Source organism: Poecilia mexicana, unplaced genomic scaffold (assembly GCF_051168715.1).
Source record: "Poecilia mexicana isolate PSO_F unplaced genomic scaffold, ASM5116871v1 scaffold_2, whole genome shotgun sequence".
Lineage (NCBI taxonomy): Eukaryota > Metazoa > Chordata > Actinopteri > Cyprinodontiformes > Poeciliidae > Poecilia > Poecilia mexicana.
The window spans coordinates 31,265,127-31,281,890 of NW_028263371.1; the positions used below are offsets into that span (position 1 = coordinate 31,265,127).

Below are 16,764 nucleotides of genomic sequence, written 5' to 3' on the forward strand. Positions count from 1 at the left end.
ACCTGTGCACTTTGTCACTGACTTGTTCCTCCACTGCCAGGTGGGGACAATCCGCTACATGGCTCCAGAAGTGCTGGAAGGTGCTGTGAATCTGAGGGACTGTGAATCGGCGCTGAAGCAGGTGGACATGTACGCTCTGGGCCTGGTTTACTGGGAGATCTTCATGCGATGTACCGACCTATTCCCTGGTGAGACACATCCAGACAGATTAATATTTAGAAACAACATTGTAGAAAAGAGGTTACTCTAAAGAATACAAGCTTCATTAGGGGTTTTTTTCTGTTTGTTTTTTTCCCCCTTCCATGTCCTCGCCTGCCTCTAGGAGAGTCTGTGCCAGAGTACCAGATGGCCTTTCAGGCAGAGGCAGGAAACCACCCCACGTTTGAGGACATGCAGGTCCTGGTATCCAGGGAGAAGCAACGGCCCAAATTCCCCGAGGCTTGGAAGGAGAACAGCTTGGTGCGTATGTTTTTGGCTAGAAGAGCTGGGATATATTTGTTAATGTATTGTTTTTTAACCGTTCTACATTTTCTCACCCTTTTTGTTTTTGTTGTTGACGGTCTGACTCGCTAACCTAAATGTGTGTGCTTCAGGCGGTTCGCTCTCTGAAAGAGACGATGGAGGACTGCTGGGACCAGGACGCAGAGGCCCGTCTCACGGCACAGTGCGCCGAGGAACGCCTCGCAGAGCTGCTCCTCATATGGGACCGCTCCAAGTCTGTCAGTCCAACCCTCAACCCCATGTCCACCACGCTGCACAATGAAAGGTTTGTTAAACTCTGAGCCATCTCCGTTACTGTGGGGCAGGTGCTTCCAGTCGTTCTTCAACTGTTCCGCCTTTGTTTTTCAACAGAAACCGCATGACCCCCAAGTCAGGCCCTTATACAGACCACCCCTCCACCTACATCGAAGAGCACGAGGGCGTAGCTAAGAACCAACAGGTGGACACCACTGGTTCCTTACCAGGCAGGGTGGGAGGGGGAACTGGAGAGAGAAACAGGAATTCCATTAACCAGGAACGCCAGCAGCAAGCCAACGCCCGCTTGCCCAGCCCAGAGGGCAGCAGCACCAGCATGGGGCTAAGAGGCAGTCCATCCACCTCTACTACTACCACCACCATCATCTCTGAATCTGAAGGGCCCACAGGGGCCAGCACAGTCCCCGTTTGCCTACACCTGACCCAGGAGGATCTGGAAACGACAAAGCTGGACCCTAAAGAGGTGGACAAGAACCTGAAGGAGAGCTCTGATGAGAATTTAATGGAGCACTCGCAGAAACAGTTCTGCTCACCTGACCCACTGAGCCCTGGAAGTTCCAGCTTACTCTACCCCCTCATCAAGATGGCCAGTGAGGCCTCAGGAACATCAGATCCCGCTGCAGCAATGCCCACAGCTATCTTTCCCCTGCCTAAGCAGCAGAATCTGCCAAAGAGGCCGTCCAGTCTGCCCCTGAGAAACAAGCCAGCCAAGAAGGAGTCCTCATCCTCCTCGCTCAGGTTTAAGTTTGGACGTTCGGGGAAGTCCAACCTGCGGCAGGTAGAGGGAACAAAGATGAACATTGGTGTGGCGACGGGCCCCAACGTTGTGGAGGCACAGCCAGGATCAGGCACAAACAACATCCCTGTTATACGGGACACACACGTCAATGGGGCCGTTAACGGTCACGCCGGCGTAGTGTCCGGCGGGGCGGATGTGGTCCAGAACGGCTCTGTACCTCTGAGGACGGACGACAGCCGGCTCAGCCTGGGCCTGATCACGGCCAGCCCCGACGAACATGAGCCGCTCCTGAGTCGAGAGCGAGAGCAGCCTGACGCCAGAGCGGCGCCCTCGGGCGTGGCAGCCATGCGCTCAGCCCGGCCCAACACTAACAACAACAACAGCAACACCGGGCTCGGCCAGGGGGACGGCAACAGTGGTGGGGAGAGCGACGGAGGGGAGGAAGAGGGCAGCGCTGAGGGGACGAGCAGAGAAACCGTGGGGGAGAGCTCTGGGTCGGGTTCGGCTTTGGCAGACCCCCCAAGGGAAGCTACGGTCACCATGAGGGGAGAAGCGCTGCTCAGGCAGCCTAGAGCTCGCAGACCAGAGAGACCCAACTCCCTGGACTTGTCCTTCACCACACAGGACCTGACCTCTTTAGGTACTAACAGCCCAGTAAAGCAGCACGTCACATTACATAGCGCTTTGATGTACCAAAAAGTCAAACAGTCGACACACAGTCATGTGGTTTTGGTATGTTCATCTTCACACACACCTTTCGTGCAACGGTGCAGTCCACCTGGGGACACCCCTCCTGTCTAAGTGTACGTCACACACCTACCTGCAGGAGACTCCCCAATTCCTACTTGCATCTTCTGTTTTGCTTTTACAAAACGGTCACAGAGAGTCACACTTTTCTGCAGACAGCTTCCTGAATAATGACTTTGCAGTTTTAATTCAGGAGTTATTAACCATTCACCAGTCCTATTATTATACTAAATATAATAATAGAATCACATAAATGTACATACTTCCTTACTGCGTCAAATAAACATTGATCAAAAGTATTTATGTCAGGAGTCTACATCAATAAGAGCCGATTTCAGCACTTCCTTCGATTTACATACTTCATCTGAAGTACTCTGCAACCATATGTCTGTGCATCAACTGTTCGGCTTTGGATAATGTGGGAGACTGCACACTGATCAGTATTGTTTTCTCTTTTCACCTGCAGGGGAGGGCTTGGTGAGACCCGACGGCGCCTTGGGGACAGGTGAAAAAATCAAGAAGCGCGTTAAGACGCCATACTCTCTTAAAAAGTGGCGACCCACCACATGGGTGATCTCCACCGACACCCGGGGTCCGGAGGTCAACAACAACGGGTCCACCCGAGGGCCGGGCCACACCCAGAACGGGCCCAAATCCACTTCAGCCATCTATCTGCAAGGCGGAGGCTTGGCCAGCGAGCCCAGTGACACACAAGTGTGAATTCAGAGCTTCTACCTGGACTGAGATAAACACAAAGGATTAAATAAATAAATAAAACCGCGCTGCTCTGCTCTGAAACAGCAGGAAGGACGCTGCGGAGTGTGTCGCGATCAGTCGAACCTGATCTTGTACATTCATTAGGTCCGTCTCGCTCCCTCGTGTCTTTCAGACGGCATCGCTTTAAATGGAATCCAGCTATGCAGCGTTCTCGTTCATCGTTCTTCTCCATCTCCTTTCGTTGCTTTCTTTCGGTTTTCTGCCCCCATCGCTCCCATCACAAGCATAGCGATTAATCAAATGGGTTTATTTTTACTCCCCATGTGCACTTTCAACCAACTAAAAATCAGTGTTCCTAACCCGCGTCTGTCGCGACCGCCCCATAAAGTGGTCTCTAAACTTAAATAGGCGATGACAAGCAATCAACACTCTTACTTTGCTGTACGAAGCACGTTTAATGTAAGCTCTGTAAAAAGATGAAAAGATTTGATGTCTTAAAGACGGAACAAGCTACTTTTTTTATATTATTATTTCTGTATGCAATACCATTTGTCTTTTAACCATGTATCTGTTTTTGTACTATTCTTTTTAACTGTGCAATAGGATGTAGTTTTTAGATGCTTTTGATGTTTTTACGGCTTCCTTTTTTAAAAATCTCATCAATATTTTGATACGTTAATCTTCGTTGCACTTATGAATTGTCACAATCGTTATGTTTTGCTTTACTTTAACAATCCACAAGTGATCTCCGTCCCCATGAGCTCAAGAGGAGAAAATGGATGACAATCCTCTCTTCTTCTTCTTTTTTTTTTTTTTTTTTTTTTCCTTTCGCCTCTGAGCCGTCTTTAAAGGAGGGGGGACACAAACAATAACAATCGACCCGAGCCGCCTGGAGGACGTGGGTTCTGTCACACTGCTGTTCTTAATACTACAATCACCTGAATCAACCCGGCGGAGCGACCTGTTACGTCACCTGACCTCACTGTGGACTGACTGAAACACTACGAAGCCCAGATTCTGCTGTTTTGCGTTTGAAACCAGATACTTAAAAAAAGAAAAAGAAAAGAAAAACGTAGAAGCACGCTGGATATTATTTCTGCTTCTAGTTCTCATCCCTTGTTTGAATGACTGATTCACTGTGCGGGTGTGTTTGCGTGTGTGCGTGTGTGTGTGTGTGCACGTGCTATAGATCTTTGTCAGCAAGCATCATACGTAGAGCCGTCACGGCCTGTACAGGCGTGCTTAGACATCGTCATACTTATTCTATATTGTCAGCGCTGCTTCAGGGCATATGACAAGATCTCATTTATGTTTTTGTAATCTGTAATTTGTATTAAAAAATGAAGTTACGTGTATTGCATTAATATTTGCTTTATTTTTTATGGAATTCTGTTGTGCATTCAATGGACACACAACCTCTGATCCCATTGCTATGCGTCTGCTCGGTACAGTTTCTGTAAACACTTTCAAGTCATTATGGAAGAAAATCTCAATAAATGTATGGAATAACGCTTGGCTTTATACAATATGGACTTTTTCCGTGTTGCAAACAGAAAACAGGCAGATAAGGTCTTAAAAATGAACAAGAAAAGGTTAAGAGTAGAGCGTAAAACTGCTACATCGACAGTCACTCATTCAAGGTAAACCGCAAAGTGGCACTGCTGAAGAAGCTGGATGTTCAGAGTGCTGTAGCAATGCATCTGAATACTGGATTAAAGTTTCTGTTTATTGTTTTTATGTATATGCAATATGTGTACGTTTGCATCTATTCCTACCACACTTTCCTTTCACTTAACTTTCCAACAATATGCTTAAATATAGCACTCAGAACACAGAATTTATGTTTGAGTTCTTTTCTCATTGTATTGCCAAATCCCGAACCTCGTTCCATCTCAAACTCGGCTTGGATACTTCATCATCTATCTAAGGACCTCTGCCAAAATTACAACTTAGAACCTCGTTATGTCTGAATTTTTCGGTCTGGTTCATGGCTAGTGCAGGGGTCAGCAACGTTTACCCAAAGAATCATTTTTACCTTCACTACAGCTAATTGAACTGTCCATGAATGGTGCTCAACCTTTCAAAACAAAATAGTTCGTTTTACAATATCTGCAAAAGGAATCAATTTAGATTTTTAAGTTAGAGGTAAATTATCTAAATTATGTTTTTAGGTTTTAAACATAAAAAAGCATCACTCTTTAATTTATAGAACATAATGAATAAAAACTATTTAATGAAGAGCTATTTTTTTCTTTTTATAGAGAATGTAGTTTCCAACAATATGACCAAAATATTACTTTACAAAAATAATTCATTATACTATTAGTATATTAAAAAGCAGCTAAATCTAACATTTATTACTTTTTTATGTTGAAGCACTGGTTCATTTTTTTACATTTACTAAGAGCCACAGTGGAGGGTCTAAAGAGCTAATTGCAGACGAGAATGCAATTCTCTAAATTCTAATGATTGGAAACATTTTCTGTTACGCTGTTTTGTTTTAACATTTATGTTGTAGTTATAATTTGTTAGCTTGAATTAGTTCCCTATGTTTATTTATTGTTTGTCTCTACCTTCCCCTCCTCTTCTCTTGTAAGCTAACTTTTTAGCATATATTCCCCTGTGTTTTCTAGAGGTCAGTTTTTGTATGTTATTCTTGTTTGACATTTTATTTTGAGTCATTTTAGATGCTTTTTGGTGTTTTATTAATATTATTATTATTATTATTATTAAATGGATCATATTTTTCATATCTTTGTCCTTGTGACTTACTGCTTGGTCCATGACATTTTAATGTTTTGAAATATTTAAGTGCGACAGAAGAGCAAAAACAAACGAACTTTGTAATTATTAAAATACTTTTATGACGCACTGTAAAGTTAAATTCAACTCACAATTTGGCAACAGTGTTTGATATCAACACCGAGACACTCATAGAACACTATTAACACTTACGTTTCTTTTTTCAGTTTTCTTCGTCTTTGAAAATGGAGCAAACGCGTTTAAATTTATTTTTAGCATTTTTCCATTGACAACACTCCTCGGTTTCTATTGAAGTACTTTCTCTAAGAGACTCTAGAGGGAGACATTTTTCACCTAGAAGTTGTTTTTCTCACCGCCTCGCCGTCTGCTCCTCGCGCCCCTAGCAACTGCAGCATCAGCGCGAGCGGCGCAGTGCTGGAGCGCTACGTCACTGCTCCTCTCTGGCTGCATCAAGTTTGTAGGAAACTACCGGAAATGCGCCGACTTGACTATAAAAGTATAAAGGCCGATATTGAATCCTTAGTTTCGAAATGTACAAACAGCCAAATTTTTAGGAATCCGTCTTGAATATAATAAAAACTATCCTTATTAAAAACGTTGACTACCAAACATATTATATCGTAGGAGCCTAATACAAAACGTATTTACAGACTTCACAGGATTACCTTTTTAAGAAAATCGGCTGCAACAGTTTTTAACCTTTTAAATCTAATGCACAGGGAAACAATATGAAATCAATTTATTTGAAATTCTTTTTTTTAATCCTTTAAAATTCTTTCTTTGAGTTTGCAAATGGAGAGCTTGCAGATCCTATAATGAGCACTAGCATCTATCTGATTTTCAGGAACAGCGTCCCAGCAAGATAGCTGCAACTTAAAACAATGGAAAGGGTTACAAAACTCTTTCAAGAAGTGAAAACTAGTCGTTTGATTTCTTATTAACAAACAATATTTTTTTCCCTACTGATGATGAGATAACACAACAGAGGAGATGAAATGCATACCTACCCAGCAACAAGGTTACTTTACAATATCATGCAGGTCTTTAAAAGTTGTACAGTCTGAGAAAGTATTTGGAAAGTTTCAGGAAAGTAACCTGCAAGTCTTGATAGGTTTTTGGAAGCACTGGGTAAATAAAGGAAGTTTTGTACATACAAGTAACTCTCAAGTTCCAGGTAAGCAGTGGTGGAGAAAGTACTCAAAAAATGTACTTAAGTAAAAGTACAAATACACAGACAAAAATGTACTCAAGTAAAAGTAAAATTACCACATTAACATTTGTACTTAAGTAAAAGTTTAAAAAAAAGTACTGGCTTTTAAAAATACTTAAGTATTAAAAGTAAAAGTACTTGCTGAATAATACCTAATCCCTAATACAATATCATTAAGTGAACCTATTGTATTTAATTTTAATGCATAAGAAATGTGCGATTTTAATGAACAATGCCACAGTTAAAGCATCTTTTTATTATGTTTACTCTGTAAAATAGTTTAGACTTGGATATGTGATTCTATGCATCATAATTTCAGGGATGGAAACATCTCGTCTCCTGTCCTAACATAGCATGAACTTCACTTTTTTTTTGCTACTAGTGGCTTTTATTTTTAAAGAAATCCAACAGAAAGGGGATGGAAAGAAGGTGGGTGCAGGAGGATATGGAACCAAGGAGCCACGTAGCAGAGTTGTAGTCAAGACCACCTACCCAAGACCAAGTCAAGACCAGCACCCCGTGCTACGTGACATAAAAAAAAAAATAAAGTTTCAAAATTTCTTCTCAAATTGATCTGAAAGATCCACATTCCCATAAAATACCTAGATATTAAATACTTAGAGCAGAAATAAATTTAATCAGTAAAGATCCGTCCAGAAGAATCGGATCGTTCCTGAATGTCATATCAATGCAGACGTTGGTCACAGCGTTGTCCCATATAAGCGACACCTCAGTCAACACCTCCACACAATAATTCAGCGCATGAGTGACAACTTTTTTTCATCGCCGATGCTACATATGTGTCTCAGTCAGTACAGTTAGCTTTGCTAGCATCATGTCCACAGAGCTTACCTTTCTTTAAGCTTTCCTTCCAAGTGACGCTAAAAGTTGGACTAAGTCCCCACCGTCTGTGACAGCGAAGCGCTGTTTATTTTACATGTCGCAGACATCTTCTCCCGCTCAGAGGAAACCACTGCGCATGTCTGGAGCTCTGCGTGCGAGTAAAGGTGGAGGTGATGGGTGACAACAGACACGGAAGTCACGTTATTGCTTGGATTCTACGGCGCCACCTTAAGACCCTGAACTTCACATTTTAACTGACAAAAAGCGCAACGCGACTTGGATGTAACGAGTAACGCGACACTTTTGTAGAAATGTAGTGAAGTAGAAAGTACAGATACTTACTGTAAAATGTAGTGGAGTAAAAGTAGAAAGTATCCATTATTAAATCTACTTAAGTAAAGTACAGATACACGAAAAATGTACTTAAATACAGTAACGAAGTACAAGTACTTCGTTACTGTACTTAAGTACAGGTAAGTGTGTGGTGGCTTCTTTGAAATTACCTTATAAGTTCCATAAAAATATCAATTTAATCTTGGGTAAAAAGACTGAAAGCCCCAGGAAACATGCAGGAAAGTAACTTATGCGTTGTGCTTTACAGGTAAGATCTTGAAAAGTATGAGTAAGTTCCATCACTTTTCCAAATGCAAAAAGTAAGTTCTAAGAAAGTACCGAGTAAGTACTGGAAAGTAAATTTGGCGTGCTATCAAATTTTATGGACCAACCGGAGTCCTGAGCACCTGTTTATAATGGCTCTTCACTTATTTTGAAATAAATCAGCGGAAGTTGAATGGTTTACTCACGTGAGCTTCACACTGGTCCCTTCTCCCGTCGTGTCAACCAGGCTCGCCCAGCATCACCGCCTTCTTCTTTCTATTTCCTCTGTCTTTTCTCTTCCTCTATTATTGTTTTCCTCCCTATTTGTTTTGTTAGTTTTTTTTTTCAGCACCACCCGAGCTCGGTGCGCAGCCATTTCTCTTTCCGGTAACTATTTTTTTTTTCCCACCGACCAGATGGTCCGCCGGTAGTCGCGCGAGCTGCGGTGTCGCATCAATCCTACCAGGAGGGGAAAAAAAAAAAAAAAAAAAAAACACGACGACTGGGAGGCAGTGTCATACCAACCCAATCCGTACCGACATTCTTTCTTGTTGCAATTTTACCCACGAAGCCCGTGCTTTGACCTTTTCCATGTCTGCCTGTGTCTGTGTGGAAGAAGCCTGCAGCTTGCTCAGCCTTTTTCCTCCGCCTCTTTAGCATCTTCAGGAGGCGGCAAACAGGGGCTGGGCTGCTCCATGCTCTGCTGCATTTATTTTCTGCAGGTCAGTGTATTATTTATGTATTTATTTATAATAATTATTATTATTGTCTGCATGTAGCTTGCATTGTTATAATATTGACTAAGGGAGGCAACATTTGCAAAGCATGCATGTTGTTTTAGTATTGATGCGAGGGGATGTGGTGCACGCTTCTCTTCATGTAAACAAAAGCGGCCTACATTGCACTCTGCAACCACATCTTGCAAAATTTATTATTCATTTTAATTTATTTAGGATTATGTCGGTTGCGTTAAATATGTTTTCTTAATATTCCAGGCATGTTATTGGCGTGTTGTTCGGGTGATTTTTTGTTTTGTTTTGTTTTTTGGCTTTGCTCCATCGTGTTTTTAAATGACAGATCCGAGATGACATGCAGATGGAGCATGTGGAAGCAGAAAGAGCTGGAATAAAATGAATGATTTATGAATGACAAACAGCTTGGATAAAAATATATTTCACTACATTAGAAAAAATATGTAAACAAATAATGAATATGATTAGTTTTAATTAAAAGTTAAAAGCAACGATTATTCCGTCAGCTGTTAAAATAATATAAAATATTAAAGTGACACAAATGAAAGTCAACGTATTGGCAGTGTGACGATGTCATACTGGTCACAAGGGGGCATGGTCTCCCTCCTTGTGACCAGTATTTAATATTTAGTATTTTCAAGTAGACAGAATGATTACCGGGTTGCTATCTTTAGTTCCTTCTACTATTAGCGTTTAACGCAGTTAATACAGCTAACATTATTTACTGTAAACAGTCTTAACTGTCCTGGCAGCAGGGCTACTAAAGTAACAAGAAAAGGCTAAAGTGTTGATGAGCTGATGCCCAAACTCCCTATTCAGCTTCAAAACACACACAGACACTCCTGCTGCTGTGTGTTAATAAAGATCACCAAGTCCCTTCCCCGCCTCCCCCCGCCAGGTTCCCTAGCAACAGTGATGTGTTGCTGGTCAAGGCTCCTTCCAAATTTAGCTCTTGGACCTGCACAGCCAAGCAAAGCTGTTTGGACATGTGAATAAATGGTGGATATGTTGTGATTAAAAGTCTTCAAAATGGGAAAAGCAGTAGAAGAACGTGATATTGCCATTGTTTTTTCTTTCTAAATCATCAGGTATGCATAATGAACCTTTATATATATATATAGGTCAATAATGCATCAATGCAACAAAACAACCCACAGTAGCACCCATCTGGGTCAGTTAGCCAAAAACTGCATGTCCTCCAATGCCCCTACCCCACCCTGCCTGTGTCTAAAGCTGTTTTAATGCCATTACCCTGGGGGGTGCGGGGGGGTATATCCGCTCTGCCCAGCATGGTTTGGATTAAACCTAGACATACCAACGTGGAAGGTTCACAGGCTTATCCATCAGGACAGCTGTGTGTCTGTTGATTTGTTTACCGTTTGCAGACATTGTTTGCATTCTCAGGCCTCCCGACTCATCTTTCTCCTTTGCCCCCATCAGACCGTGGCCTTAACCATCTGCGCCTCCCTGCGGTTCTCCGCCGGCGTTGGCCTCCGCGCCCTCTGAACTCGTCCGTTCCACCTTCCTCCATTCTCCTCGCCGTCTCCCGCCATCGCGTCCAGCTGTGGCCCTCACAGGGCGCGCTCGCTGGCTCTCACCTGACAGGTCCCTGGCCTCAGGACGACAGCCAGCAACAACACGTTCCCTATATGAGGGACAAAGCGACGCAGGTGAGTGTTTGTTCCATGCTCATGCGCTTTACAGTGTAAAGTTCTTTTTTTTCTTCTTCTTCCTGAGCCATTTCAAAACATTATAAATGCATATTTGACATCACAACCACAAACATCAGTGTGTTTTATTGGGTTTTAGGTATAGATAATCACAAAGTAGTGTATAATTGTGATGTAGAATATAACCTGTTAACAGTTCCTTTATTTAGATGCTTTCAAAACTAGGGAGGCACTTTTCCACTTTTTTCACTTCCGATACCGATACAGATATCTGAGGTTTGGTATCGGCCGATACCGATCTGATACAGAAAAAAGGTGCTGAATTGACTTAAAACGTTTCTTTTCTTAAACGCAGACATAAATGTACTGAATTACAAATACACTGGTGCAGATAATACTGCACCAATACAGAACACTAAAAACACCAATAGCTTCACAAGCTACAATCATGTAAAAAAAACAACACAACTGCAGTTTGTTCAGTCAGTGCAATTAGGAGAATAACAGCCAGTGCAAAATAAATAATACAGAAACTGACAAAAACAATGAGGTGACTTCCTTGGTCAAATAAATAATAAATTATGTTGTTGAGAGGATAAAGAATAGAATTGGACTAAATAGATCTGCCCTTACAGATCATTGTCACCAATACCAGATCTAGAATTGTTTTCAACATTGATACAGATATTAATATCAAATCGGTGCATTTCCGTTCAAAACATTATTTTGATTTGGCACAGATGAGATTGTGTCTGTCAGCTGAAGCAGCTCAAGTTTGTGTTTGTGCCTTTTTTTTCCACTTCAAGGCAAAATGTGACTGTCAGTGTGTCAATAAACACAACGAGGTTCAGGGAGGTTGCAGGTGGTTGCATCATCGGGCTGCGTTGCTTGTCAGTCAGTGACAGTCTTCGAACAAGACTCCTGATCAAAGAGATCTTTCTGCCACAGCACATCAATCCACCGCAAAGGACGAATAGCAACATCCTTTTTTTTCTTTTGAATTCTAAACGCTAAAAATGATAATAAAGTATGTTGCTATATGAGGAAAAACGTGGTGTTTGCATTCATCTCAGACCCCCAGGGCCTGGGCAGATGAGAGGAGGAGGGGCTCTCACAAACGCTCGGCCTCCTGTGGGAGCACCGACCAACTCAAGGAGGTATGCGTCCCACTTTTCTCTTGGTCGCCTTGCACATTTACACTGCTACGTTCCAGCAACATTGATGTTAATATTTTCTTCTCTAGATTGCCAAATTGCGTCAGCAGCTCCAGCGCAGCAAGCGCAGCAGCCGCCATCGGAGGGACAAGGACCGCAAATCCCCGTTCAACGGCAGCCATGCCATCATTCAGTCACAGGTGATCATGCCCTGATTCTGTATTAATACATGTAATCAGAGCAAAACAGTATTACTGACTTTTTTCAGAAGTAAAAAATCAGTAATACTGTAATTTAATGTAATTGCATTCCGTGATCAAACTAAAATATTTTGATCAGCGCCTTCTTCTGGCTGATTATGGATATTCAAAAAGCCCAACCGGCCAATTACGATTCTGGTCAATACCGATTTTTTTTGTCTGAAAAGTATTAAATATAGCGATGAAGTTGGCAACAGTGGGGTGAGACTATTTAACTCCACATATGCAGACGTGACCTGGTGGGCAGGTCACTAACAAAAACCCTATAATTCAAACCATTCTGTGAAACAACAGTCCCAAGTTAAGTTGAGGCTCCTCACTTTGAAGTACATTTCAACTTAAAAATACTTAGTAATAGTAAGTTCAATTTAGTTGGAACTCGTATGATGCAATTTCCTTTAAAGAATAGTATTTTCAGTCTAGAAATGTCTTCTGGGCCAAAAGACGTCACCATCCTTGTTAGCGGATGAGAAGCACGATACAGTAATCACACTGTTATTTGTTGCTTTCTGTAGTTTGTCTGCTGTAACAATGTTTCCGATGGGTGTTCTGCTTTCTAAACGTACTTCCTCATGTTTGTGCAGTCGCCTATGCCCAAGACCATCCTCATACCAATCCCTATATCCAAATCCTCGGCTCCTCGCTTCCGCAACAGCGTGGAGGGCCTGAACCAGGAAATCGAGCGCATCATCATCCGAGACACCCCCGAGAAGGATGAGACCATCGTTGTGAGTCCCCTAGAACATGTTGATGCATTCCATGAAGGATAGCAGGTTACATTGCTGCAACGCTGTTTTTGTGGCTTATTCACCTAGCCGCAGGATGTCCCCGATGGCCACCGTGCGCCCCCACCAGTTCCCCCTCAGCGCAGCAGCAGCACCCGCAGCATCGACACACAGACTCCATCGGGGGGTGGCCTTAGCGGCAACCACAGCAACTGCAGCAGCCGTCCGGACTCCATCTCCCCCTCCTACCTCAGCGTCCTCAACGACACGGCTGGAGGCAGCCCCTACGATGAGAAAGGTGAGTAGAACCAGATTTTACTCAAGATTCTCTTACAGTGCGTTCTGAATTTTAGCGTTCAAAATTTAAAAAAGGGCAATAAAAACTCCTTTTAACCAGAGCTAAGTCCGTGCTCCCCACTGCCCAAGTACGCCGCCTCTCCCAGACCCAACAACAGTTACATGTTCAAGAGAGAACCACCAGAGGGTTGTGAGAAGGTCAGAGTATCTGAAGAGTCCATGTGAGTAGTTTTCAAGTTTTATGATGCATCCGAAACTCATAGAAAAGGAATACTGATGTGAACGACTATGTGTCACTTTGTCTTAAGGCCCAAACCTCTGGAGGAGATCCCTCCCTTCCTGTGTCCCGACCGCAACAAGGTCAACTTCATCCCCAACAGCGGTTCTGCCTTCTGCCTCGTCAGCATCCTCAAGCCCCTGCTTCCCGCCCCGGACCTCAACTTTCGCCCGGGTGTGGGCCTCCGGAGTCTGTCCCCATCCCTGGTGCCTCTGTCCACCCAGCCCTGTCTCCTGGAGGAGCCTGAGAGCTTCTGACTGCCCCATTGGCCTCAAAGTCAACAACCCTCTTTCCCCTTCCTATCAGCTGAATCAGAAAACACTACGGAATCAACCGTTTTGCTCCTAAAACAAAACAAAAAAAATGCCTTTAGCATGCCAGCTAAGCTCTCTCTGATGTCCTTCTTTTGTTAAAAAGCTCTTCCCACTGCCTCCTCCTCTGACGTGAGACTCCTGCCTTCCAGAGCAGGCGTTTGTAGCTCACATTTCACCGCTTTCTTCTACCTTCAGCACTGGTTCTGTTCCTGTTCTTCTAGGAGGAAACGGGGAGAAAAAAAAGACAGACATTTCTTTTGATTTCATCGTATTATACCATGGCGCCTTTCCACAGACATATCTCTTTTTCTATCTACGGTTGTTTGTCTTGATATAAATTATGCCTTCCATTATGACAAAAAAAAAAAAAAAAGGCCGCTGGTTTTCTTGGAGACCGCCAGATCGACCACAGAGGTTAACTTTGGTGCTGCCAGATGAATCGTAGCATAACTTGAAGGGATGTGAGAAGTTCAAAAATGTGCCTGATGTTTTAGACCGCAGTTTCCCTGAACCATCATAATGCTGTGAGCTTAATTATGGTCATTGCACTATGAAGGCCGTAGATACAAGCAGCAAAGCAGATAAAGTACAAACAGCGTACCCTTAAAATACTTGCAGACCAAATCCTGGGATCTCTTTGCTACTATTTTATCAGCCTTTTGCTGGGTATCTATGGGAAACACAGGCCAGGGCTATGACGTACGGCGCGTGTTCAACCTGTGTCTGCTTGTCCCTCCCCACGCCCAACCTCCCTTCAGCGGCAACCTTTTGTGCTCACCCTTGCCCATCTTTTCTCCGTTTTGCAAGCTCTTTCTCTTTGTTGAGGTCCTCCTGTCTTGGTCGGCTTGTATTGCTTTTGGAATGCATCTACTTGCAGGGTTTTTCTCACGGAGAGGCTGGTCAACCCAAGCTTCCACGCATCCGCAGACCATCGGGGCAATCTGGGTCACAGAAAATAGACAATTTTAAACTATTTCTATAGCCAGCAAGAATCAAATGAAAACAAACTACACTTAGTAGAGCATCTATATATTTAGTCTCTTTATCATGCTAATTTCAGATTGACTTAACCTAGAACTGGTGTGGCCCATATAAACATATAGAATCCATTACTATGCTAGAGATGTACAAACAAATTTGGTACGTGGTTGATCGGTTGATTAACATCAAAACTGTATGGTAGTTGAAAGCTATCTACTTTCAATACTCCCGTGGTCGGTAGAATTATTTCTCATAAGTAACAAACAGTGTGAGATATTTTACCGTCTGTCTGGTATCGAACTGGCTAGAATTGGAAATGTTGGTAGATTTTTCATCTAGGAATTAAGGTAAAGAATTTCACAGATTGAGCTGTTTTGGTAATGCTAACCATGCTAATTAATTACATAAGTTTCTAAAAGGCTTAAATATCTCAACTACATCGGAATTTTCTGCTTGAAAATTTTATAAGTAATGTTTTACAGCAACTGCTGTCTCAAACTTGTAATCCTAAATAGCTAATGATTGTTAATGATAAATTTTAAGGGAAACAGAACTGGCTCAAGTCAATATCCACAGATCAAAGTCTTACAAAACCAAAGATTGGAAATCAGTTCCAAAATACTTTAATGGTTCATCTCTAATATTTTTTTTTGTTTTTTTTTTTTTGGTTGTGGGTGGTAAGAAAATATTAAGTTTAAACTGATTGGCCAATTTGTCTGACACCTGCAGTATTATAGTTTTTCTAAAGAAGAAACAAACAAAAGCTTACCTTTCAAGTCATTAAGCAACGGAGCGTTCGGAAATTGTGCAAAGCTGAAATTCTCGTCGCGTGCCATATTTTTGGATGACTATTTGACGAACATTTGTTTTTGAAAATTGTTGCAGTTGCTTTGGGAAAGAACTTAGCCTAGCACTGCTTTAGTCATGCTCATGATAAACAGCAGCTGTTTGAGTGTCTCCAGTTATTTCATTGTCTACTTTTTTACATTAATGTCTACAATTAAGCTGTATGAAATTCACAAATTCTACATTTTAGAAAGACTAAATAATCCAGAATACAAATGAACTAAAATACACTTCACTTTTTAATGAAGATATAACAAAAGTTTCACTGAGATAAACTGAATCTGTTTAGATGACTGTAGTTTACACATTGACAGCCTCTCCGTGTCAGAACCCACTCTCCTGTATTTTTTGTAGATGTCACAATTAATTAACGGTGCCTGTTACAGTGGGACAGGAATGTACTGGACTTGTAAATACAGAGGCACTGTGTTTGTATTACTGGCTGACAGAGATATGTAATGGGACGAGGCAAACAAGTGTAACGTACGACTTCTCAGCTGAGTACTGTGAATTACAACTTGACTCATTATTGTGAATAATAACGTATTTATTTATCAGACAGGAGAGGAATTGGGTCTTTGGAGATTTCTAAACAAGAACTGACATCTCAGGTCGTAGAGAATAGGACACAAAGATATATGCTAACATAAACAGAGCAAAACGACAACTGCTTTCTATGTAGCCTCACACGGTGGAAATCCCGACTGACTTTAATTTGTAGCAGAGTAGATGTAGAAAAGTGTGGATGTTATTTGTTCAGCGACCCGACTTGGAGCAACGGCTAGTTACGACGAAAAAGGGAGAAAAAAATAATAAAAAATTGGCCTGTTCCGAAATCCACTTGCTGAAACAATCACGACGATGGCGGCATGTTCCGACTTGTCGCTTGGAAATGTCACCAAAAAAATATATATAAAAAAAAAAAAAAGACAGAAAAAAATTAAATATCTGAAACATGGATGCTTGTTTCAGTGTGGATAAAAAAAACAAAACATTTTGGAATGAGGCTTTGTTTCTTTGTTTGCGTGTCCAGTTGATTGGGAACCAAACTGCCAAGTTTTCATCTTTTAAACCCCTTTGAGTGAAATAAAAGGCATAGTTAAAATAAATGACTCG

The 16,764-nt window shown here is 42.1% G+C and overlaps 2 protein-coding genes across 2 annotated transcripts in view; both read left to right on the forward strand.

The window, feature by feature from the left end:
* Positions 1-4,469, forward strand: part of LOC106933583 (bone morphogenetic protein receptor type-2) — a 32,435-nt gene extending 27,966 nt beyond the window's left edge. The window contains exons 9-13 of the mRNA XM_015012926.2: positions 41-188; positions 323-459; positions 594-766; positions 853-2,135; positions 2,709-4,469. Coding sequence (XP_014868412.2) covers positions 41-188; positions 323-459; positions 594-766; positions 853-2,135; positions 2,709-2,962 — 1,995 coding nt within the window. The 3' untranslated portion in view covers positions 2,963-4,469. The remainder of the gene's footprint in view (positions 1-40; positions 189-322; positions 460-593; positions 767-852; positions 2,136-2,708) is intronic.
* A 3,873-nt stretch (positions 4,470-8,342) lies between these two features.
* Positions 8,343-16,757, forward strand: fam117ba (family with sequence similarity 117 member Ba). The gene is made up of 8 exons (XM_015012912.2): positions 8,343-9,094; positions 10,565-10,794; positions 11,868-11,951; positions 12,038-12,148; positions 12,793-12,936; positions 13,024-13,231; positions 13,331-13,451; positions 13,539-16,757. The coding sequence occupies exons 2-8, from the start codon at positions 10,774-10,776 to the stop codon at positions 13,762-13,764; spliced, it is 915 nt and encodes a 304-aa protein (XP_014868398.2). The 5' UTR covers positions 8,343-9,094; positions 10,565-10,773; the 3' UTR covers positions 13,765-16,757.
* Positions 16,758-16,764: the final 7 nt, after the last annotated feature.

Coding starts and splice junctions, on each gene's coding strand:
- fam117ba (XM_015012912.2), top strand. CDS start 10,774: ATGAGGGACAAAGCGACGCAG. Junction 10,795..11,867: donor TGAGGGACAAAGCGACGCAG/GTGAGTGTTTGT, acceptor CATTCATCTCAG/ACCCCCAGGGCCTGGGCAGA. Junction 12,149..12,792: donor ATGCCATCATTCAGTCACAG/GTGATCATGCCC, acceptor ATGTTTGTGCAG/TCGCCTATGCCCAAGACCAT.